The 26,131-nt window shown below is 43.8% G+C and overlaps 1 protein-coding gene and 1 non-coding gene across 6 annotated transcripts in view; one reads left to right on the top strand and one right to left on the bottom strand.

The window, feature by feature from the left end:
* ZMAT4 (zinc finger matrin-type 4) overlaps positions 1 to 26,131 on the top strand; it is a 343,860-nt gene that overhangs the window by 194,562 nt on the left and 123,167 nt on the right. For all 5 annotated transcript variants that reach the window (XM_030834018.2, XM_070044618.1, XM_060291502.1 and 2 more), the window contains exon 4: positions 8,552 to 8,708. In XM_030834018.2, the coding sequence (XP_030689878.1) occupies positions 8,552 to 8,708 (157 nt within the window). The remainder of the gene's footprint in view (positions 1 to 8,551; positions 8,709 to 26,131) is intronic.
* Positions 24,330 to 24,448, bottom strand: LOC115841170 (5S ribosomal RNA). The gene has a single exon (XR_004034728.1). It is a non-coding gene; the product is annotated as a 5S ribosomal RNA (ribosomal RNA).

The raw sequence follows: 26,131 nt of genomic DNA, 5'->3' as shown, positions 1-26,131 counted from the left end.
AACCCATGCCCCCCTGCAGTGGAATCATGGTGTCTTAACCACTGGACCACCAGGGAAGTCCCGTCTTTTCATTCTTGTCGTTTCACCCATTTGTATCACTGTATCCAAAGTGTGTGTCCTCCAGACAGCATGTAGATTGATCATGTTTTCTATTTATCCAGTCTTATCATCTCTATTTTGATTAGACTGTATAATACTGCCGCAGTTTAGTGTTATTGTTGCTATAGTTGGATCTATGTTTACCATTTTAGTTTTTATTTTCTGTATGAATTATGTCTTTTTTATTCCCTTATTTCTCCTATACCACTTTCTTTTGCATTAAGAGAATATTTTGTACTATACCACTTTAATTCCTTTAGTGATTTTTCACTGTATTATTTGAAATTATTTATTTATTGGTTGCTCTAGTGCTTACACATACATCCCAATTTATTAGAATCTACTTAAGATTTTTACTGACTTAATTTTAGCCTAATATAGAAATATTACTCTTGTATAGCAGTCTTCTCTCTTTCCATTTTTTGTGCTAATATATATATATATATATATATATTACATCTATGCATGTCACAAACCCAATGATATATTGCTATAATTACTATTTTATGTAATTTTATATCCTTAAGGAAGCTGAGAAATTAGAGAACAGTATATATTTTAGTGTTTGTTGTATTAACCTTCTTATTTACTCTTTATGGTTCTTAACATTAGTTCCTGTGGATTTGAGTTACAACCTGGTGTCATTTCCTTACTGTATTACAGGTTTGCTCCCACCTACCTCCTTTGTGCTATTATTGTCAAGCACATTATATTTCTATATATTATTGGCCCAACTATACAAATATATACATGTGACTGTATATACTTTTTAAACTAGTTAAGAGAAGAAAGAAGACATATGCATTTATGTTGTCTTTTGTAATTACATAGTTACCTTTACTGGTGCTCTTTGTTTATTGTTCCTTTTTATGAGATTCAACTTATTGTCTGATGTCATTTGCTTTCAACCTCAAGAACTTCCTTTAGTATTTCTTATAGTGTGGATCTGCTAGGGACAAATTCTCTCAGTTTTAAAAAATCTATGAATGCCTTTATTTAACTTTAAATTTTGAAATAAAAGTTTTGCAAGATTCTTGGTTGATAGATTTTTTTCTTTCAGCCTTTTGAGTATGTCATCCCACTGTCTTCTGACCTTCATGGCTTCTGATGAGAAGTCAGCTGTTTATCTTATTTTGGTTCCCTTGTCTGTGATGAGCTGTGTTTCTTTGCTGCTTCAAAAATTTCCCCTTGTCTTTGGCTTTCAGTGTTTTTACTATAAAGTATTTGGACATAGATCATTTTGCGCTTATTCTACTTGAGTTTTGTTGAATGTCTTGGATGTGTAGGTGAATGTTTTTCTTCAGATTTGGGAAGTTTTCAGTCATTATTTTTTTGAATATGTTTTCCTGCTCCTTTCTCTTTCTTTTCTTCTTCTGGTATTACAATTTTATGCATATGTTGGTGTGCTTCATGGTGTTCCACATTTCTCTGAGTCTCTATTCAATTTTCTTCATTTTTTTTCCTCTCTTTTCTGAATTGCACAATCTCTATCTTGATCTATCTTCAAGTTCACCGATTCTTTCTTCTGCAAGTTCAAAACTACTGATGAGCCCCTCCAGTGAATTTTTAATTTCAATTACTGCACTTTTTAACTCCAGAATATCCATTTTATTCTTTTTCATTATTTCTATTTCTTTATTGATATTCTCTACTTTATAGCATATTGGCATCATACATTCCATTATTTAAGCATGATTTCCTTTAATTCTTTGAACACATTTGTAATCATTTTAAGTCTTTGATGTTGCTTTGAAGTCTTTGCCAGATAAACCTAACATCTGGGCCCTCTTTTTTTTTTTTTTCTCTGTATGGGTTACACTTTTCTGGGTTTTTTTAATTTCTTTTTTTAATTTTGTTGTTGAAAACTTGATATTTTAGGTAATATATTGTAGCAATTCTGGAAACTTAACCCCCACCCTCTTGGGTTTGTTTTTGTTCTTGTTTGCTTATTTATTTGTCCCATGTCTTTGCTAGATTATTTTAATTATATCTCTTCCCCCCCCCCCCCCATGATATGCAGCCACAATGTCATTGCTCAGAGGAACAGCCTTAGGAAAGAGCACAGCCATTGTGGGGTGACAGTGTTTTTGCAGGACTCTATTGGACTGTCTCTTTCCCTGATCTTCTCTGTTAAGCTGTCTGCCTCTGCTAGAATCATACCTAGCTCTTAGGCTCTGCTAATTGCTGGATGATGGCTCTTCTGTTTCTGCCAGTGCACGGTATAAATTCTGATCAGATTAAATTCAGTCCTTTTTGTAGCATTAGTTTTTGAGGCAAGTCTTTGAAGTTTGTTCTCACTCCGGGAAGGCTCGCCTTAGCTGTCTCTTTCCCTGGTTCTTTCTGATAAACTAGCTGGGCTATGGTTTAGTTTATTGCTCTGATGGAGCTATCAGCTTTCTCTTAATTGCTTACCACCAAAACCTCCACTGTTTTTGAGAGCATCCTTTAGCATAAACCTTCCCACACTCTATTTCAAACACAGTCAGTTCCTCTGGGGAGAGTTTAAGAGCTCTCTGTTCTTACAGGCCCCCTCTTACCACTCTGTTCTTATGGAAAAATCTCTGAGCCACTGCTTTTCTCAGAGTGACATCTCTGCTTTATTATCTGGGCAGAGGTGGCAGCCTCTGGTCTTCTTAGCTTGTTTCCTCTGGCACAGAACCTCTGTCCTCCAAGCAAACTGGGGCATGGCCAATCATGGTTCCAATATTCTTGGCTTGCTATGCCAGGGAAAGAGCTCCTGTCCTATGAATAAGAGTGAGGAAGAGAGTACCTGATCTCTGTCTGGGCTACATTGCCAAGAATTTAGTTTCTACAGCTTGGAGCTAAAGGGGATGTGTTGGTGACCTGTTCTTCCTGATATCTCTTAATGGGGAGCTGATGGGAGAGGGAACACTAATTTCTTGACCACACACAGCAGAGTGGACCTTTTTTTATGTTGAACTGGGGGGTCAGTAGGGAGGGAGAGGTTGTCTCTGAAGTGCCGTAGACTCTCACTCTTCTTACTGAGAGTTAGTATATTTTCTTAAATACATATATATTTTTTAAGTTGGTGTTTGCTCTTAGGATAATTTTCAGAGACTTTAAAGGTTTTTTTTTTTTTTAAAAAAAAGAATTTTCACTGGTTATGGTTATTTTTCCAGGGAACAATTTCACAGGATTCCTCACTCTGATATTCTGAAATAAAAGTCTCTCTCTCAGGCTTTTTACACTCACTTAAAGTAAAGAAGAATGATGACAGTTATTTGAATTAAGTAAAAAAAGGAAAAAAGTACAAAAAAAGAAAACAGAATTTTGGGACTAGATTTCTGGCCTAGTCAGCCAGCGTTTTTTCACCTAGATGGAATTCTTCTGAAAAGTTCTTAACTTTGCAGAATGCTTTGACTAGGCAGCCTTAGGACCCTTCACAAACTTCTTTTTCTTTCAGCCATGTGGACACGGTATTGAAAAAGTCCCACTGAATGTTTACCTCCAGTTTGAAACCCATATTTTAAGACAATCTTGGATTCCCCTTAATTTACTTGGTAGTTTGGGGCCATTCTCAATTCTTTAAGCCAGAAACCTTAAATGTGTTCATTGAGGTCAGTTTATCAACTTTTATGGAATTTCTCCCCTGAGCCATAGAAGAACAGGGCTCTGGGGGGCAGTAGGAGACTCCAGGAACAATGCTATGATCTGCAGTTGCAAGGAGCTATGAAATTAGGATGTAGATAGCCAGGAACACACAATTAAATTCCAGCAGTTTCCAGGCCCTTGGTTAATATTGAGATTCTTTCTGGGTAGTTACATCTCCACCAGGGTCATTAGAGGAATCAGAGATGGTGGCATCATGTGAGTTACACTGACCTCTTTAGTAAAATATCCTATAAAAGATGTCCTATGGACCTCAAAATCTGCCTGACTTCTCAGGGCATCCCAGCCCCTCTCTTGTCAGACAGCTAAACTTTCTTTGACCCTCTTCTGTAATGATGGCATAATTACATCCCATGATATATTTTTGCATAACCATTGGTTCTCTGCTTCTATTATTCTTTCATTCTTCTATATCAGGGGTCCACGGTACCGGTCCATGGCTGGTTAGAAATGGTGCCGCACAGCACGAGGTGAGTGGCAGGCGAGGCAGCGAAGCTTCATCTGTATTTACAGCCGCTCCCCATCGCTTGCGTTACTGCCTGAGCTCCGCCTCCTGTCAGATCCGCGACGGCATTAGATTCTCATAGGAGCGTGAACCCTACTGTGAAATGTGCACGTGAGGGATCTAGGCTGCGCTCCTTATGAGAATCTGATGCCTGATGATCTGAGGTGGAGCTGAGGCAGTGATGCTAGCGCTGGGAGCAGCTCTAAGTACAGATTATCATTAGCAGAGAGGTTTGACGGCACAGAGACCATGATAAATCAATTGCTTGCAGACTCATATCAAAACCCTATCAGTGAGTGGCAAGTGAAAACAAGCTCAGGGCTCCCACTGATTTGGCATTCTGGGGAGTTGTATAATTATTTCATTATATATTACAAAGGAATATTAACAGAAATAAACTGCACAATAAATGCAGCCCTTGAATCATTCCACAACCATCCCCCCCACCGACCCCGGTCCATGGAAAAATTGTCTTCCACGAAACCAGTCCCTGGTGCCAAAAAGGTTGGGGACCACTGTTCTATATTGTGATGTGAATGAGATTGCCCAGCAGAGCAGAAATCTAAGAATATGTATTAAAACCATGATGAAACAAACATAACTTTTTGGAAAATGTTGCCCTAGTTGAACCCTCAAGTTAGTTTATAAATTGTTGAAAATTCTGGTTCTTTTTCTGGCCAACTTCCTGTTAGTCTGAAAGATTTGGGCTGACCATAGACCTCCTTGCATTACCTGTCTCCTCTTTTGACTTTTTATGGCATGCAATTTACTAACCTAACAAACCAACCCTCAACTCCTCCATTCATCCAGTAAATATCTGTAGGTCCCACTGTGTGGCAAGCCTTGTGCTAAAAGCTGGGGCCTCAGTATCAATTTCCTTGACCTTAGCAATGTCCTTCTTCCTCACAAGGGGAACAAATATGAAAACAAATAAACATCATGACTCAGTGCTCTATTATAAGAGAAGCATGTACAGGACACACAGAGGACCCTAAGATCAGTGCCCACTTCTGCAGGACCGTAGAGGGAGACAGAAGAAGCTTCATCTCAAGAAGTGATGGTTAACCTGGGCCATGAGAACAGGTTCTGGAAAGAGGAGATTAGACAAGAAATGATGAGGAAGGACATTCCAGGCACAAGAAAGGCTTGAAGATGAAAATCCACAGAAATAGGCTCATTTACATTACTAGTCTTTTTACCTTACAATTGGGAGAACGTGGGTCCAATAGGAGACTATATGTCTTTGATTACAATATTTCTCTTTCATTTTATACCTGCCTTCTCCAATTCTCCTGGTCCCAACCTCCTTAATAACAAGGAGTAGGGTTATATTCATCTAACACAGCATCTCACACATTTAGGAGGTCCTTAAAAATGTGTTGGGTGAATGAATACCATAAACCCACTGGTCATCATCCAGTTTAAGGGCTGTCCTTTGCCCCGGAAACTACTTCTGAATACACTTCATATAATGACAGCAGTCACTTTCCGTAGAAATGTCTCCACCTTAGCACTCCAGGGAGAGAGGGGCAGGCTGGGCCGGCAATTTTGCTGAAAGAGGCAGGAGGGATGCACATGATCTAAATAGGTGTAGGTTGTGCGTTAAGCTTTGGCTAATAATCTTCTGCCTAATTTTAAGAAAAAAATTAGGTGCTTTGACCCATATTATGCATAAGTAGGTGAAAACGGGTAATTCAAACAACGACTTTCACCTTGACAACCTTCCTTCCCCCCCCCGCCGCCAAATGTAGGACAAAATCCTCTCACACAGAGTGGGAAAGTGCCGGTCCGTGTCTCTCAGTCCTCCCCCGTCCACTCCTCATTTACTGGGCTCAAAGCCCTCAGTGACTCCCCGGTTTGTATTTCCCGGTATTCCTAGCTCTACCCCATACGTAGATCTGGGGCATCTCCTGGGCTTGTCTGGTGAGGTCGATGCGGGGAAGCCAACTCTTCTCCTCTTTCCTGCCTGGTCCAGTCAGCTCCATAGTAGACCAGACAAAGGGATACGAGTATTTATGACTTCATTTTGGTTTTTTATTTTTATTATTTTTTTAAATTAAAAAAATATTTTTTGGCTGTGCCACAAAGCATACAGAATCTTAGTTCCCCGACCAGGGATTGAACCCGCACCCCGTGCAGTAGAATCGCAGAGCCTTAACCACTGGACCACCAGGGAATTCACTTTTTAGTTTTTTATTGAGGAGAAAACCTCGGCTTGAAACCCTCAACAAGGGTACGCTCAGTGAGTCCAGCCTCGATGTCTACCCAGACGTCCTGCCCTGAGGTTTGTGCCTCTCTAGGAGACCCCTTTCGGGAAGACCCTCCCCTCTCCATAGAATCCGTCTCCTTTCACCGACCCCCACTCCAGCCCCTAGCAGTACATTTCTTTCAATCTCACTCATTAGCTGTGGTAAGGGGGCTGGGGAGATGCTAAGATTTAAATGCTAAGGTCAAGAGAATAAATAGCTGTAGGTGGGACTGCAAATCTCAGAGACTCTTATGGCGTCTCTCCCTTTCCCCGATCCCCGAACTGCAGCCCAGCCTCCTGGTACATTCACACACACACACACACACACACACACACACACACACACACACACACACACACACACACACACACACACACACACACACACACACACACACACACACACACACACACACACACACACACACACACACCACTCCTCCCAAGATTGACTGACAATTGTCAGCCCTATTACCAACGAATGCCTTAAGAAGGAAGGAGTTAGTTTTCTAACTGCCCCATAATTTGCAAGGCAACACTCTCCAGCAGTCTGGACATCTTATCATGATGCAGAAAAATACAGAATTCCCTTTCTCAGTCCCATCCCCACCCTCATCCTCGTCCCCATGCTATTTTATTTAAAAAAATTTTTTATTGGAGTATAGTTGCTTTACAATGTTGTGTTAGTTTCTACTGTACAGCAAAGTGAATCAGCTATACGTATACATATATGCCCTCTTTTTTGGATTTCCTTCCCATTTAGGTCACCACAGAGCACTGAGTAGAGTTCCCTGTGCTGTACAGTACGTTCTTGTTAGTTACCTATTTTATACATAGTATCAATAGTGTATATATGTCAATCCCTATCTCCCAATTCATCCCACCCCACCTTCCCCCTTGGTATCCATATGTTTGTTCTCTCCGTCTGTGTCTCTATTTCTGCTTTGCAAATAAGATCATCTATACCATTTTTCTAAATTCCACACGTATGCGTTATTATACAATATTTGTTTTTCTCTTTCTGACTTACTTCACTCTGTGTGACAGTCTGTAGGTCCATCCGTGTCTCTACAAATGACCCAGTTTCATTCCTTTTTATTTTAAATGGCACTCTTTGGGCCTGCCGGGGATAGGAGAAGGGGCTATTGTGGGGCAAGATACTCACCCAAGGCTGCTGTTTTAATAAAGAGATGCTTTGCTACTGCTGTTCCGTTAAGGAATAGATTAACTCCTTATCTGAGAGCCTCCTTTACCCTCAATTTCTAACTAGGCAGGAGGGAAGCCTATGGATTAATCTTCCCCTCACAGAATATAGGTAATTGATGATCTGTGAGCACAGTAGCCGGGTCACATGGTCTGACAAAGGATTTATTTTCTCCAAATCATTATTCATTTTCGTGAAGTCTTACAAAGGAGTAAAAATCAAGCTGGATTGAAGTATTTTGTGCAGCAGTTAATGAATCACCTGTCCTGAAGAAAAGGAAAATGACACAAACTCTCTTGGAAAATTCAGCCAGCATGGTTGCATAGCTTTATGATATAGGCTCAAATTAAGTATGAAAAACAGTCAATTCCTTAAAGAAATCTTTAAAAAAATCTTGAACAGGGGACCACGTATCCTGGTGAAGCTAAAGTGGGTCAAAGGCAGAGCTGAATGCCAAATGATAATTTTTGCTAAATAATTCAGGCCATGTGAACTCCAATATTTTACTTACTTTGATGCATATAATGGAGGAAGTGAGAGACCCCGTTCCTCCCGGTGCCAGGTCCCATGTGTTTACATCTGTTGTGGGCCTTGGTTTTCTGCGGGTGGTTCCTATCCGCCCATTTGTCCTGTGTTCCCAGCACTGGCAGTAGTGGTCCCTCTTAAATATAGGTTGAAGTTAGTAACTGAGAAAGTTTTGATGATTATCATGGAGAAGAAAAAAGAGATTGCAGAGCAAAGACAATACAGACATTTCAAGAAGAAAGTCTATGGTAAGTTTCACGTGCAACAGAACGGAATGCGACAGAAACATCAGAGGCCTTGGGGCTCTCGCTAATGTTCTTTTCATCTCTCTCCCTCACAGGGAAGCGATGCCGACATGGTGGATAAAAACAAGTGCTGTACCCTCTGTAACATGTCCTTCACCTCCGCGGTGGTGGCTGACTCACATTATCAAGGCAAAATCCATGCCAAAAGGTTAAAACTGTTGCTAGGAGAGAAAACCCCATTAACGACCACAGGTAGGTGTCTGAACAGTGATGGCGGGGAGACACTGAAATCCAGGGCCCGTCCCATTTATCAGGCTCCCTCTTCGCGGGTGGCTGCCAGGATGAGAGTGGATGAGAGGAAAACCTAAAGGGATGAGCAGGTAGCCCAGCGGGACTTGTGCTGTCATAAGACTGTTAAATCCAAGTTCTGGTTCTCTCAGCCTGGCCCCTTCAGATTCGTAATTCAGCAGTTTGCATCTTCTGAATGGTTGTTTCCATCCTGCACGATGTTGTCTGTCATATTTATTGTATATTATGTAAGATAATCGATCTATTATGTAAGGAACACTGTCCTTTCTAGATTGGGTCTGTAATCAGTAGGGATGATGGATAGTGTATTGTATACATACTGCTTCCTTACTCAATCCTGGAGAATGTTCTCGTCTTCATGGGGATATGGAGGAGGAAAATGGGAGTCTTTAAAAACACTTTCATGTGCTGACACCCGAGGTGCACCCACCCCCTCCCCCCAGATGACATTTCAGTCATCTTTGTAGGGAATCTTGTGATTCAAGCCTATTAACTTTCACAATAAAAAGCTTAAACATTGGGCTTCCCTGGTGGCGCAATGGTTGAGAGTCCGCCTGCCGATGCAGGGGACGCGGGTTCGTGCCCCGGTCTGGGAGGATCCCACATGCCGCGGAGCGGCTGGGCCCGTGAGCCCTGGCCACTGAGCCTGCGCGTCCGGAGCCTGTGCTCCGCAACGGGAGAGGCCACAACAGTGAGAGGCCCGCGTACCGCAAAAAAAAAAAAAAAAGCTTAAACATTGATAACAGATCATATGACCCTCTAGTTCTTCAGAAGTAACAAAAAAAAATTCTTCAGAAGTCTATTAAGTCATAGAACTAAATGACTACTGTTATCATTTAATCAAGATAGATTATTTGGACAAGATTTACATTGTGGCAAAGATGTTACTAGACTAGGTGATAATCCCAAGAAGTTGAGGGTATATTTCCTGATGTTGACTTTTTCAGTGCAATTACAAGGTAGCAGTGCATTGTATCTGGCTGCCTGACGCATCATGCATAAATCGTGGGTGTAATTATTTTTTCAATGGTATTTTTGAAATTGAAGAGAGTCTAAAACAATACTTGGCTTTTATCCTCACTGGGGTTTTTCTTAAGAAAAATATCTGCTTTTACCTGGAGACGAGCAAGGAATCTTTTCACTGCATTTTTCTACTTAGCTGAACTAAAGACCATTGTTTTTGTAAAGGTGGCTATGACGTTCAGACAGAGGATGGCGTTGCAAAGCACGTTGAATTTGGAGACAAGCTCAGCCTGATTTAGGCACGTTCTGTGTGTTGACATTTGATAAGCAGGCACTTGGTCGAAAGTCTTGATTTTTGCCCTCTAAAAGGTTGGATGCTCACCTTGTAACCTACTCCCCCTCAAATCTCTTGAAATAGGCACCTCAAAGAAACAACCACTGGAAAGTTTTTACCTGTTCTCCATGAATGTGTAACTAGCCCATTTGTTCTCTGCCTAAGCTTAGTATTGCTGTTAACATTAATTTTGGAGGTGGTGATGGAAGAGAAGAGGCTGTATCTTTGTTTATCACATTAATTAGCAAATGGGAGTTATTATTTCTGTAAAAAAAAATCACCGCCAGGCAAAAAAAAAATAGTTCTTTGTGAATTTCAATACATCCTTAAGACAACCAAGCATCAGTTTGTTTTTCTGAGTTACCCTGAGTTGTTAGTTGCCATCAATATATTCCAAAGGAAAAGAATCTAAAATCCTTGAACTGCAGTGTTTCCTTAATGACTTAGTCTTGGTGTCCATGGGGCTGGCCCAGTCCTCACTGTGACAGGCATCAAGCTGCTGGGTGGGTGAGGAGGGAATGGGGGTGGGTGGGGGCAGGTAGCGCGAGCGGTTAGCTCGTGGCTGGGGCTATGGAAACACATGCTGGTTGTCTTTTCCCAGCATCTCCCTTTCTTCAGCTTAACCTCTCATCCATTCTCCTCCAAAGCCGCTTTGAGCAGAAAGGATCTTGGAACATTGGTAACTTCAGACAGAACTGGGGAGCCTGGGAAGCTACATTGGTCCCTGGGCTGGCGTTGTTGTCAAGCCAGATGCTGGCAGGGAGCAAAGGAAGCAATGTGTCCTCCTACAGGGAGGTGAGTCGTTAGGTACAAGTGTAAGCAGAGGGTAGGCACTATGTCCTGAGGCACAGGACAGGGGTGGAGGGCCTGATAGGAGGGTGGAATCCAGCAATGGAGATGCTGGGTACCGAGATCATGTTGAGACTCAAGCAGGGTACGGCATCAAGAAAGTCGGGCAGGTGGTAGCAGGGTGCTGGCTGCAGTCCTGGGGCTCTAGGGAGAGAAAAGGCTGTTCAGAGCATGGCAGGGCACCATCATTTTAGACCAGAGTGCTCCCCGAACCCGGTTTGCCAGACCTAGGATAGAGGTTTAGGCTTGGTCTCCAGCAAAATGCAGTTACTGCAAATGCAGGATAAGGACCAAGAGGCAGCAGAAAAGAAGACCCAGGCCACGGGCTTCCTGAGCCCCCAAGTGCAACCCCTTCTGCTCCTTAGTGGAGTCAGGATTGCCTGCCATCTGCCCTTGTTGCCTGCAGCCGAACCCAGCAGCGGTGCCGAAGGTTCACTGTCCTCTGCCCATCTAGGAGCTGCTCTGCCTAATCAACCAGATGGGCTTGACATTACTTCTGCCATGAAAACAAAAGGGAAAAACAGAACATATAAACAGCTGAATTCAGAAGCAATCTCTCCGCTCAGGTGTGCTGAAGCCTCCCCTCCATGACAGGCTCTTGAGTGGTGGCGACCTCTGGGTACGAATAATTGAAGCACGACTCATTGCTTCTCCGAGCTACTCCATCTGACGAGGGCGAGCAGCTGGTATCTGGGAATCATTACCTTTCCTCCTACTCGAGAGGTGCTTTGATCAGGCATCAGCTGGGGATCCTGCCGAATTACACAGTTTAGGTTTGGGTTGCCTTTCCAGATGCACCTGTATTTACTAGAATTTCTGAGATGCTTGGCAGGGCCGCTAGAACAAAACCCAGTTCCGGATCTTGTTTGTTAGTGTGTTGTGGAATCTCTGCTCCAGGTCACGCTTTTCTAGATCCTTCTGTAAGATGAGAGCGTGATGGGACTCGGGACCCACCACATTCTCTAAGCCTTGGCGGACTTCAGCGTGGAGGTCTTGCCCAGATCGGAGGCTAGATTAGGCTGCCGTGGTCGTGTCACTGCCACACTGTGGGAAGCGTTTCGAGGTGACTCAGAGGCCAGAGGCCAGAATGGTGAAGGGCATGGAAATCCTCTCACTGGAGGGAGAGGAAAGGGAGCGGGGTTGTTTAGCACGGAAAAGAGATTACTCAGAAGGCTGTCATGGGAAAGAGTCATGCTGTGTGTGTGTGACCGAGTCCAAGTTCGCTCTGCTCGCCGCACGACAGGCCAATAAATCGGAAACAAGGTGTTGAGGCAGGGGATACGACTTGATTCGGAAAGCCGCCAGACCGAGATGATGGCAGGCTAAAGTCTCAAAATCACCATCCTATCGGGGTTTGGATGCCAGTTTATTTTATAGCACAGAGAAAGGGAGGAGATGAGGAAGTAAAGTAAAAAGGCCCTAAGTTAGGCAACTGTCTCCTGGAATGGCCAGCCTCCGGGAGGGGATGTGTTCATTTCTTCTTTCTTGCAGCCATCTACAGGTGGAACAGGGTCCAGAGTTTCCCTGAACAAAGGCACTTCGGTTTAACATTCAGGCAGAGGGGCGGGTTCCCCAAGGCAGGCAATTACGTATAGACAGCACCCTTTTAATGAACAAAAGCAGCGGAAAGCAAAGGTTAAGGTAAAGGAAACAGATCCAACACGTAGTCCAGTTTGGCTCTTCTCTGTTGTGTGTGTGTGTGTGTGTATGCATATGTGTGTGTGCACACATGCATGTGTATGCCTGGGTGCAACAGATTCAACCAATGAGTAGGTAGACGTTAGGGGGTTAGATCTGAGCTCGAGATAAGGAAGGCGTTATTAACGTTCAGAGACACTTAAAGGTGAGCTGTGTGTCGGGGGCTGCTTTTGAAGCAGAGGCTGGCTGACCACTTGGCAGGGCACTTCCTGAGGGGCTGCCACCATCATGACATTAACCCAGAGGACACTTAATGTCCCTAGATTACATGGTTAGCCTAGATGACATTTAAAGACCTTCCGACCCTGAGATTCTCAGCGGATGCTACCTACAGGCTTGACCCACTGACATAATATGGCGGAAAAAATCCTAACCTGGGAGTCAGGAGACAGGAGGCGAGGCCTGGCTCGGTCTTGTCGCATCTCCTTTGGTAGCTCCACGTACTTTTCAACCTTAGTTTTCCCATCAGTCGTCTGTTTCTTATACTGGATGCATTTACCTCACTGGCCGTTTTACAGAGCAAATGATAGATTGAAAAGTGCTTTGAAAAGTAGAAGGTCTTGTGTTCTTCCCAGGTGAGCCTTTGGTGAGTTGATGGGGTGTAGTAGGCAGCCTGACCCCTTTCCTCTATCAGAGCCTCTGACGTCCGGATTATGATTAACACGGGGTTATTCAAACTCTGCCTTGAGAGGAGCACAAGGGTGCCCGGGATTGGGTCTCCTTGGAGACGGACCTTTCTGGGATGAGTTCTGTGAACCAAGGCAGGGCCTGGCTCAGGAGAGAGGGGCGGTGCTGGTGCTGGTGGGCCGGGGGAGCAGGGACTGTGAACTCACGGGCAGGGGGTGACCACGGAGCCGAGGACACAAACAGGCTCTGGCATTTAGGAAACCTGTCAGGAGGAGAGAGACGCAGCCACCAAACCGAGGGCAGGACTCTGCCTCTGGGACTGAGGACCGGCAAGCAAGTAGAGGTGACAGTAAATCTTTTTCAAGACAAGAACTCAGACTTCCCTGGTGGCGCAGTGGTTAAGAATCTGCCTGCCAATGCAGGGGACACGGGTCCGAGACCTGGTCCAGGAACATCCCACATGCTGCGGAGCAGCTAAGCCTGTGCGCCACAACTGCTGAGCCTACGCTCTAGAGCCCGTGAGCCACAACTACTGAGCCCACGAGCCACAACTCCTGAAGCCTGTGCACCTAGAGCCCATGCTCTGCAACAGGAGAAGCCACCGCAGTGAGAAGCCTGCACACCGCAACGAAGAGTAGCCCCCGCTCACTGCAACTAGAGAAAGCCCGTGCACAGCAACAAAGACCCAATGCAGCCAAAAATAAATAAAAAAATTTATTTTTTAAAAAAATGAAAAGACAAGAACTCAACGTCTCTGAAGGATCAGATAAGGAACCAGACACCAGAATGAAGGCCCAGAAGAGAGTGCCAATCTCAGGTATATGGAAAGAGCTGTGTGATCAGAGTGGAAACACGAAGGGCTAGAAGATTGATGTAAACCTGCTCACAGAAGGCGGGGATTGGCCCTGGAGGCCCCTCACAGGAGCCGGGTCTGTAGGAAGGGGAGAGCAGCGGAAGATGAGGAACCAGGTGGATGGCTCCATTCGGGGCTCCTGTGCCGTAAGCTGTGCTGGACTTTCCCCTTGGCTGCCTGGGTGCCCTGTAGGGGTATATGTTCAATGGCTGCAGGTCTGCCATTGGTGGTGCCCCAAGGGCACTGTTACTGCCCGGAGGAGACCAAAGAGTGTATCCAAATGTGCCCGCTTCCTAATCCCCAGAACCTGGGAATATGTGTTACACGGCAAGGGGCAACTGAGGTTGCCTGTGGGATTAAGTTTTCTGACCTCCAGAATGGTGATATAGTAAAACGGTGCTGCTTTAAACCACTAATTCTGTGGGACTTTGTGACAGTAGCCAGAGGAAACTAACACACCTGGGCTAAGTAAATACTTAGCCCAACAGGGCACTCCTTTATGTATGCTTTACTTATTTCACCTTGGGGAGCCTCAAATTCAACATAGGGAACACTGACGTGAGTGTTTTCAGAGACTTGCCTGAGGGAAGGAGGTATATCTTTGTATCAGGGCCTTACCCCCAAGTATAACTTATTACTTCGCTGTGCAAAAACCACTGCTGACTTTGTCCTGTGATACTAAGCAGGTCAGTCAGACCCCACCCTTTACTGGTTGAGGACTTCACCTGCCCGGACTGCCCTTTCCCGATCTGTACAATGGGTCTAATGCTGTTACTTATATCAAAGGCGTTCCACAATGATTATAGGATCTGATTAATAAGTGCAAAGTGCTGATCACAGGGCCACGTAGAGCTCAGGAAATGGTTTGCTCTGTTTGCTTCGGAAGTGAAGCTGTTTTTACTTACCCTGCTCTGAGCTCTGGGCCATGTAATTTTGCTCTTGAAATACTTTATTGTCTTGTCATCCAAGGCTGCTTCCGGTGGGTGAATCTGCTTTACCAAGAGCACCTCCTGGCGGGGACAGGGCTCCACTCTTGTTCTCCCGCATCCTCCCCGACACACAGCCTGTCTTCCGTGTGCTTGAAACAGAGAGTGACAGCCAGTGTCACCTGGTGCTCTGTCCCTGCCTGAGGACAAGTACGAGTGCAGATGTAGGGGTCAGAGTACAGGTCACAGGAACCTGGGGAGAAGATGAATCAAAACAGCCAGGGAAATCTGCCAAAGGAGACATAATCCAGCATGACTGGGTAGAGAGGGAGGGTGGACAGGGGCTCATAGGACCGAGCAGGAGACCGGATCTGAGCAGAGGGCAAGTCGGAGGATGGGAGAAGTGGGGCTCTGTGCTGTGTGCCGGGAGGGAGCCATTGGTGGTGTTGGCCTGGGACGTCCAGAGTGTGGACTAGCTGAGTCCAGAAATCAGAGGAGGAAGAGGCATAGTCAGTGCAGAAGCTTGGGGTGGGGCAGAGGTGAGCTGTGAGATGGGGAGAGCAAAGCAGGGTCAGGGTGAGAGAAACTCAGAGGTTAGGAGGAGGGGCTGAGTCAGGGCTCCAAGGGCCGTCGGGTGCATGGGATGGGAGCAGGTCAGGGCAAACACAGAGCTGCGGGATTCTGCAAATCAATTTCTGGCTCTGTGGTCCCACCTGCTCCAGCCTCATGTGATGCCACAGGATGCCAAGCTCAACGGGTAATTGAAGATTCCACTGATGCCATAAGAGGGGCTGCAGGAAGTCCTACTGGCTCTTCTCAACCAGCTCCAGTCCCACTGACTTTCTGGCCAAAGGTCGTTCCTGCTGGGTCAAGCATGGGGCCTTGTTGGCCATCGATCCACCCAGCAACTCTGGCATTCTGGGACAGAAAATTCCACTCTAAAGGCTCATAGAAGTAGCTTCTCTACGGAAGCTGGAATTCCCTCACCTGGTACCTGCCTCAAGTGAGTTCATAACTTGCAGGTTTGAGTTCATTGTTTTCCTCGCTCAGTTCCTGTCACCCTTGGTCCTGGGAATGTAAAGGTGGGTAAGACACCACATGCCCTTCTGAGGCTCGCCGTGGAGGAAACGTGGGCCCTTGGCTACAATGAACAACACACCGTGAAGATCTATGGATACACAGGATCTATTGAAGAACTGTTAGAATGATTGCAGTTGGAGAGATCTGAGGAGAATTTAGGATGAGAGTCGTCCAACTAGGGCCTTAATAACTGTATAACCTATGGCGTGGGGTGTTAGGGAGGGCTCTCAGTTTCTCACAGGAACCCTTTATCTAGCTGAGAGTTTCTAATCTCAGTGGCGCTGACGTTTTTAACTGGCTAATTCTTGGTGAGGGGAGGGGTGCTGTCCTGTGCGTTGTACGATGTTTAGCGGCATCCCTGGTCTCCACCCACTAGATGACAAAAGAGCCCCACTAGACATGTGACAATAGGAAACGTCTCTAGACATTGCCGGATGTTCCCTGAGGGACAAAGTTGACCCCAGTTGAGAACCGCTGAGCTAGATCAGGTTTAGCAAACTTTGGCCCGAGAACCACATCTGACCTCTTATTGCCTGTTCTGTGTGGTCTGCAAGCCCCAAATGGTGTTTATGTTTTTAAGCGGTTTTAAAAAGATCAAAAGAAGAATATTTTGTGACACACAGAAAATATAGAAAATTCATATTTCAGTGTTCCATAAATAAAGTTTGATTGGAACACGACTGTGTTCATTCACCTGCGCTCTATCTAGGCCGCCTTTGTGCCACGATGGCAGAGTTGAGTCCGTAGAATCCACAAAGCCTGAAATATTTGCTCCAAGGTCCTTTATGTGGAAGGTTTGCCCACCTCTGATCTAGACAATGAATGATCTCGGGGGGAGAGGCGGCGAGGAGAGAGAGTGGTGGTGTTATAGGTGTGTGTGTATAAAATGAAACATTCCCCAGGACCACACACCTTTGAGACGCTGGGGAGACACCGGATGGGAGTTAGTGGAGAGATCAGGACAGATGGCGGGAAGTTAGAGAGACGAGCCTTGGAGGTACCTTGAGAATAGAGAAAGAGGGGAGGCCAGTGGCTCCCTCTTGTTGAGATCAAGGAATTCTCCAGAGAAGCTGCAAGATGTGAGTGGTAGCAAATATCTCCCTAGGCCTGAAATTCAAAGGCATTTAGACAACGAAAGAGATGAAATTATAACCATATTTTATCAAAACCTTCCTATACTTACACCTCCTGATTTTGAATTCTTATTTGAAATCTGAGGTCTGATCTGTATAGTTTCCCAGGGGTGCTGTAACAACGTCTCATAAACTGGGCGGCTTAAAACGATAGAAATTTATGCTCAGCGTTCTGGAGGCTAGAAGTCTGAGATCAAGGTGTGGGCAGGGCGTCGCTCACACTGAGGCTCTGGGGAAAGATCCTTGCCTACCTTCTGGAGGCTCCTGGCGGTCCTTGGCTTTCTGGATCCATCATCCCAATCTCTGCTTCCATTGTCACATGACCTTCCTCCCTGTGCATCTGTGTGTCCTTTCCTCTTCTCATAAAGATACCAATTATTGGATCTATGGCTTACCCTAATCCAGTCTGGTCCATCTTAGTTAAATAATTATATCTGCAAAAACCCTATTTCCACATGAGTTCCCATTCTGAAATTCTGAGCAGACATGAATTTGAGGGGAGACACCGTTCAACACAGGATACAACCACCTTCATTTAACTGAGGTCACTGGCCCGGATATTATGATTGCTAGCTAGTGATTTTTCCCCTTTCTTTTTATGACCAACCCATACAAACAAGATAATGGAAATAAGAATGAGACTGAGTTCTGACTCAAAATCTTAAAGAAAATCCTAAAAGAAAACATCCTTTAACTGTCCTTTAAAAAGTTTTCTTGAAGAAAATGTAAACAATTTAGAAGAAATTTGAAGCTTAGAATAAAAACTTTAAACTACAGGTACTTCCCGTTGTCTACCATTAATCAAAGTGAGATTTAAGATTACCCATAGTGTATATGGTTAGGTATTATAGTTAGGATTAACGGGAAAATTTATTTGTGTTTGTGGCAGAGACATTGCTCATCCAAATACCCTTCGCTTCCTACCTTCCCCAGACTTTCAGTTGGTTGGGAGTAGATGTCTTAAGACTGGGCTACAGGATAGAGGAGGGCCATTCAACCTACACTAGACTTTGCAAGAGCAAAAAAGAGGCCTTTATTGTGATACTTGGGGGCTATTTGTTACTGCAGGAGAGACTAATCCATCCTGCTTGATACATTGTCCCTAAAAGTTACTGTTTCACATATAAGCTTTTATGAATACATCCATCATTCTTAGCCAGAATGCATACTGAGCACTTTCTTTTATATAGTTCTCAGACATCACTGGCTTGACAGGTAATGGCATCACATTTAGCAATAAGCTTTCTTTCATTTTTTGGCCCGTAAGAGTTTGAAGTTGCTGTAGTGTGTGTATATCTCAGCCCTAGAAGATGGATGGAGAACAGTTCTGACGTGCCCCAGAGGCATCCTGGCATTACCTCTGTGTTGATGACTGCACATACAACACTTACTGGCACACAGTAGGCATTTAATAACTGAAAATAGATGACTGAAAATTGGAAGCATGAATTAGAATAAGGATAGGCCTTTAAATATCTATAGCTTGGTTTTCAAATTGTTACCTTGGTCATTTAAATTTGAGTTCAGTATGATGATCAAAGGAGGTGGTTTGCCAATTTGACAAGAAGTGGTGTGCCTGGCCACTTGCTTGATTTAAAAAAAACAAAATTGGAGAAACACAGAATAAAGCAGAGGGCAAACATAGGCTCAGAAATCAGACTCAGCTTTAAATTCTGGTTCTATCTGTGTGAATTTTACAAGTGATTTTAAGTTCTTAGCCCTCAATTTCATATTGGTAAGATTATGGTGATACTGAGATTATATAATTATTATAATAAAGGAGGAAGAAGATATATCTAAAATACTTACTATAGTGCCTGCCACATGATTAAGTATTGAATGAATATATGATTGTGTATAAATACATAAGTATACACAAACACACAATCCTCATTATTTGTGGGATTTTGTATCTGTGAACTCACCTACTCACTAAAATTTATTTTTAACCACAAAATCAGCACTCATGGCATTTCATGGACACTCACAGATGTGTGCAAAGTGGTGAAAAATTTGAGTTGCTGCATGCGTATGTTCTCAGCTGAAGGGAACACTCTACCTTCGAAATTTCAACCGTCATACTGCAAACAAGTGCCTTTTTTGCAATCTGTTTCCTGCCAGTTGTTTTGCAATTTTGTGCTTTTTGTTGGAAATTTTGCCATTTAAAATGGCTCCCCCGGGGCTTCCCTGGTGGCGCAGTGGTTGAGAGTCCGCCTGCCGATGCAGGGGACATGGGTTCATGTCCCGGTCCGGGAAGATCCCACATGCCGCGGAGCGGCTGGGTCCATGAGCCATGGCCGCTGGGCCTGCGCGTCCGGAGCCTGTGCTCCGCAACGGGAGAGGCCACAACAGTGAGAGGCCCGCGTACCGCAAAAAAAATAAATAAATAAAATAAAATGGCTCCCCGGGACGGCCCTGGAGTGCTGTCTAGTTTTCCTAAGTGCAAGAAGGCTGTGATGTGCCTTACAGGGAAAATGTGTGTGTTTAGATAAGCTTTATTCAGGCATGAGTTGTAATGTGTTGGCTTTGAGTTAAATGTTAGTGAAACAAAAATATATATTAAAGACGCTGTCTTTAAACAGAAGCACACGTAAAACAAGATTCTATATTGACCAGTTGATCAGGATGTGACCACAAGCTCACAGGAACCTAACTCTACTTCCCCAAGGAATACTCGGTCAGTATTTACTAATTCAGTATTCTTGGAGAGTTTATAGGATATAACTACCACGGATAACAAGAATCAACTGTCTACATGACAAAAGTTACTTTATATTCATTACATTTATAAACTGTAGCTTTCAAAAAGTCTTTTCATCTCTCAACAATGAAGCAAAAATATATCGTATTTTAAAAGATCCTGCCCTGTGGTAGAACTGTAGTTGAGCAGGCTGAATCTAACCTAATGATATATATTTATATTTTTTTAACCTAATGATAAAATCAATGATCGTAACTTATAATTGTTAAGATATTATCTCACTCTGCATTTCCCACCCCCCCAAAAAAAGATACTATCTCAGAAATATTACCTTCATTGTTTCATTTAATCTTTGTAATAAATACAAAATATTGTTAGCTCCATTTTGTTGGTGAAGAAACTGAGGCTCTATAGGGTAAGGTGAGTTGCCTGGTGTCACATAGTGAAGTATACAATCAGAACTTGAACCCAGGATTTCTGATTGCATTTTCTAAGGCTTTTCCCTTGATCTCTAGGTGAGGATCAATAATTCTTCGTAAAATGATCTACAGACATTTGCACCCCCAAGACTCTCACTAAGATGACTGGAAGCAATAAAGCCGCAAAGACGGTTATTTAGGTTATTTACACACCTTCACTCAAGAATGTCTCTCAATTTAAAAAAATGAAGCTCAAAAAAAAAAAGAAAAGAATTTCTCGTTTGTGGGAACAGGGAACCACTGTGTGGGGAAAGAAATAGACAAGCAATGATCTTGTCCACTCTGCTTGTCCCGTGTGTGGGTGTATTTATCGTATATTCCTCTTCTGAAATCTTGTTGCTTGTCTTCTTTTTTCCCCTTATTTCCTATTGAAAACGAGACAGAGATTTAGAACTTTTCCATAAATTTCTATGGCTGATACCCAATTGCTTATTTGAGTTCTCTGTTGAATGAATAAAGAAAAGGGTATTCTGGATCTGTTTGAAACTTAAATAAATTCACGTTTTGAATAATATATGCATTTCAGATCCAATCAGTGCCTCATATTTGCATTGAAGATTTTCTCCACCACAGCAGTTCTATCATCCGACTCAGGTTATTTGGTGTGCCTGGCATAACCTGTCTAGCTTTTAATAGATGCAAACAATAGTTTGTCAAACAGGCAGATCTTCGTAGTGGTGTGTTTTCTTTTAAATTAGGAAAGCTGGCTTGTTCTAAGGCATTGTCCTCAGATCAGTGCACTTGTTCTGATGATGACCTTGGCATTTCTGATGCTTATAAATGCAACAAGTCATAGATTCATAGAGTTGCAGAGCTGGAAGGCTCTTAGCAATTATTGTATCAACCACCTCAATTTCCCGATGAGGACACTGTAGTCTAGAGAGATGACATTATTTGCCCAAAGTGATGAAACTGGTTGATGGCAAAGAGGCTTCGCTTCTCTTGCAGTGATCTTTCCCTGGTGTCACACTGTCAAGAGAAAACACACAAGTCAGGCCGCTGACTACCCTATAGGGAATCAGGTTTTAAATGAATTAGCATGAGAGGTAAGCCAGATTCTTTGGGTCATGCTTTTGTAGAGTGGATCATAAGAGGCTTGGAACAATGATTAGATCAAGGCTACTGTCTTTTTATCTTATATTTGATGACCAGTAAAACAATGCATCAGTGATTGTGTAGAATTAAAGATTTCAACAATGAGGCCACCTCCCAGCTGATTTTCACAAATCTTTTAAAATACCACAAGCTCACTTTTCTCCTCTGGGTGATCCAACAGCAGTATAAGATAGTTGATTTCGGCAGCCTTTATGATGCAGTTATGCCTTTATTCCAGAAAGTGTTCTTTGACACATTTTTAGGAAGGAATATAGTAGACCAATAAAACAATCAATTTCCTGTGCTTATTCTGAAACTGTCAATAAGAGGCATGGCCAGGACTTGGCGTCCACACAGCATGCATTATGATTCAGAAACCTGTGAGTGAGAGATTTTCTGGCAACAATTCTTAAATTATTGACTAAAGGCAAGAACCCTAAAACTGTCTAGTTTATGAAATCGAGAAGGCACTTGTAAAGTAAGCATTCCACCTAAAATAATTGGTAGTAAATGTCCCAGACTCTATTCTCATCCTCTGAAACATCTATATATTTTAAACATCAGGCTTAAAAGTCTTGCTTAACACTCAGTTTGGTTTTTTCCATCATCAGATGCAGTAAGTGTGAATTACTGGATAATACTTGAGTGCCACAAATATTAAATGTCTTTATATTTAAAAAATCAATTTACAAGACTTCTGTCCTCTAGCCTTGAAGCTTGGTGAGAAGGCCAGTCTTGTTCATTCTTTGGGATACCCTCTCCGTCTTCAGGGCCACACAGGGGCCTAGAAGCATGTGGGTACCCCCAAAGTGGTCCCTCAGCCTGTGGGCTCTGCCTACTTTCTGATCACCCAGGAGGCTGCTGGGTGCTGGGCTTCCACAGGTTCAAGGTGAAGACCCAGGACTTCCTCAGAAGTGAGCCTCACTTTCCTCTCTGCCTGTGCAGACTGGCGTATTCCTCCAGGTCAGTGACTTTCCTCGGTGGTTTCAACCCCTCCGTGCCAAGCTAGGCTTTCAAAGAGAAGGCTGTGGTCCCATTGTAGACATTCCCAGGACGTCCTGCCACCTTGGACACAGAGGTCTCTATCCATACGTACCATCCTCTTTTTTCCTAGTCCCAAGCAATCCCTTTCCTGACATCAGTCACACGCCTCTGACACTTAGATCCCTTTGCCTCTCAGCCAGGCGGGAACAAATGCATGGGTTCCTCCTCTCGTGGAGGTGACGAAAACCGCAACTCCAAGGCTCTCATGTTGGAATGTGAAAGAAAAGCACCTTTCCTTTTCATGAACTGAGTCTACAGGAAAATAGACAGTTTCTCCAGGGGTTATCCTGCATTATAAATTGTCATGTGATCCAGACACCAAGCAAGTTTCCCTGTCCGAAAACAGGTAGATGACCTTTCATGCTTCCTTACTGTACGCTCAGCCTTCAGAGAAGCTGCTTCTCCTGTGTAGGATTTCCTGCTAAGTGACTCTCTTCACTTGCCTCATGGGCACACACTAGTTTATGGCTTTAATGGAAAATCCATCTAGGTTTTCCAGAGGATGTTGTCGACTGTGAGAGGGCAGGAGTTGCAGCCGCTCTTATAATTAGCGAAACTGGCTAAAGACACCACCTGGGACTTCCAAGTGCAGCCCTCAAAACCGAAAGATACAAAGGTCTTTGGAAGCCAGGAGCCCTTGGTCACTGGAAGGCATGATGGCCACTCTGTCCCACCTGCTGGAATCAGTTACCCGGGCAGCAGGAGTCTGGGGTTAAAGGCCTCCTCACGAATTCTCACTGTAATTACATCTCGATTAGTGCAAAGTGCTAATCATGGCATCTTCATTTTGCTTTTCAGTCAATAGAGCGGATGAAATATTAATACTTGAATTTTCATTTTCAGATAGTGGAACTAATAGATCAAGAATGCTGGTGGGCAAGGGAGGTGAAAACTAACTCTGGCAATGGTTTCCTTGATCTTTCTTAATACCAAGGGGAGGGGAGTTTTAGTCAAAATAATTCAGAAAGAAAGATGTCCGTATATCTTTTTAACCCTGATGATTTAATATTCAAGAATTTTGCTTTTTGGAAAAAAATGTTATGTTTCATCCAGAGACTAGTTATACCTAGAAATTCACAGAATCTGGACTTAGCATCTTATCTATCTATCTGTTTCCAGTAAGGTTCCATTTCATTCTAAGTCCCAGTATCTGGTGTGATTTAAACACTCTTCCCCTCCACCACTGGGTATTAATAATGCTCACATTCTGTAAACCTCCCTCAGGTCCCCATCCCAGGGCCAGGAAGCCTGCTTCACATCAGGCATGAAGTCCTTAAGCTACCTGTCTTCCAAAGGCCTACTGTTCCAGATTCACTCTGTTTCCCTCTTTGAGCAGCTTTGGAAAACAGCTGGCCGTTGGTCCAGATCCCATAGTCCTCTATGAGTCTCAAGATTTATAAGTCTGCAGCCTCCTTTCTTCTGGTTCAGCCATTCCACATCCTTTAACCATTACTGATGCACCGTTCTTCCATGAGCCATCTCTCTGGCTCTCATTCTACAACGTGTGCCGTGTACTTTGGTGACCAGACACTTAAAACAAGCTACCCGAACATTTCATTACCACTCCTCATAGCAACGATATGAGGTTGAACAATTAACCCCATTTTATTGTCTAATTAGAAACCCCACCCTGAGTTGTGGTTGGATTTCATTTAAAAACCATGTTATTTTTTTTATTCCCATTGTCTCTTTTGATTTGTTTTTTTTAAGAAAACTTCTGTAGAATGAATGCAACGTAGTAAAATAGTTCTATAAATTTATTTTTACTTTTTATTTTTTTAAAGCCTACTGCAGCCGGTATTCCTAGGTGGTCTCCCATCCAAGTACTAACCAGGCCCGACCCTGCTTAGCTTCCGAGATCAGAAGAGATCGGGCGCATTCAGGGCGGTATGGCCATAGGCCTAAAACAATTTTAGTATTTATTAAATAAGAAAGCTGTCAATTGGAATAAGGAGGGAAAAAGGAAGTGTTTATTTAAAAATGAACATCTGCTGGAAACCAGCCAGAAAGGTGTCTAGAGCCTGCTACACCTTCCTTCTGACAGGAGGGGGTTGGAAACGTGCTCTGGGAGACCTCGTGCTAACCCGGCAAGACTCTGCCTAGGCCCAAGTTCTAAATTCTACGCGTCATTATACAAGATGCCACTTGAAATTAAAGATGTTTCCATTCCAAGAGGGCCGGAGTGGTGCTGTACGTCTCATGGGGAAGACGGTGCCAGTTATAGTCGAATGGATGAGACAGGGAATCACAGATGCTTGGTAAGGTCAAGGTGAATGTGGGGTCCAAGCCAGATGGTGCTCCTTCAGTCCTACGGTTCCCAGCCCCGGCCGCACACTAGAAGCACCTTGCAAAAGTGCTACGGATGCTACGGATGCTGAGCCCTGAGCCGGGGGATCCTGATTTAATTGCTCTGGGTTGTGGCCTGGAGTCCATAAGTATTCAACTCCTCCCAGGTGATTCTAACCCTTAGCCAGGGATGGGAACCACTGAATCCTAATTCAGTGCTTTCCAAATTTAATTTGCCTGTGAGTCATCTGAAGCTCTCATAAATGTAGGTTCTCATCCAGTGGTCCGGGACTGGACCTGAGATTTGCATCTCCAGCAAACTGCCAGGCGATGTTGATGTCCTTGGTCCTTGGAGCACGCTCAGAGTAACACGTTTTAAGAGGCTTCACACTCCTTGGCTGTCAATGGCACTCTTGTCCTAAAAATTCTTCAGCTGAGAGCTCTTGTATTCTCTCTTTACGCACTCCCTTTTGGCGTGTCTGCCTGGCAATGCACTGTGCAGCTTATGGTCAAAACCATAGTTAAAGGAATGATTATGGATGCTACGTCTAAACAATTCGGGCTCTGAGTAGCCTTCTGTTTCCACAGGAACTGGATTGCCTAGTGATTTTCTAGCGTTTATCTTCGAAGTCTTATCTAGCCTAAAACCTCTTCCTTATGTACGATCGTCCTCTACCCAGCAACCTCACTGCTCAAGATCAGAAGCAGTGGTGTAAGGCCGTGGTCCTTAAACTCTTTGGGGCTGGAGAACCTTCTTGCTTTAGCTTTTAATATTCTGGATTCTCTTGATCCAGGTATTAGGGGGCAGCGTGCATGATGGGGCCAGGTAACCCCATGTTTCACAGTCTGACCTCTGGAAGTTCTTGGGTTGCTTTCAGGTTTATAGAGCTGACTACCAAGAGCGCCAAATCTTAAGACTTAGCAGTTTCTAAGTGGGAGTTAATACAAAGTACTTTATTTCTAGATTATTTGGATTAACCAAATAGATACATGCAAGATATATGCAGAGCTAATATTCATAGTTTTAAATACAAAGTAGAGGCAATTTTCATAACTTGCAAACTCTGGGTTATCGAGGTCAATGTTACCTTTAGGGATGTGGGCTTAAGGTAACTCAAAGCTGAGGCTGGGTGGAGAAGCCAGGAGGTGGCTTTGGGGCCACGAGGGATGCTGCCTAAGGGTAAAGAAGAAAAGTGTAGATGCATGTGTTCTACTCAGGGGACAGTATCAGCGCTAACTTCCCTAAAATTACTTCTAAAGTTTCAGCTTCCCTCCAGCCCAGGCCAAAAGGCCACCCT

Source organism: Globicephala melas, chromosome 21 (assembly GCF_963455315.2).
Source record: "Globicephala melas chromosome 21, mGloMel1.2, whole genome shotgun sequence".
Taxonomy (NCBI): Eukaryota; Metazoa; Chordata; class Mammalia; order Artiodactyla; family Delphinidae; genus Globicephala; species Globicephala melas.
The sequence above is the reverse complement of the archived record's forward strand: the minus strand, read 5'-3'. Positions and strand labels throughout refer to the sequence as shown.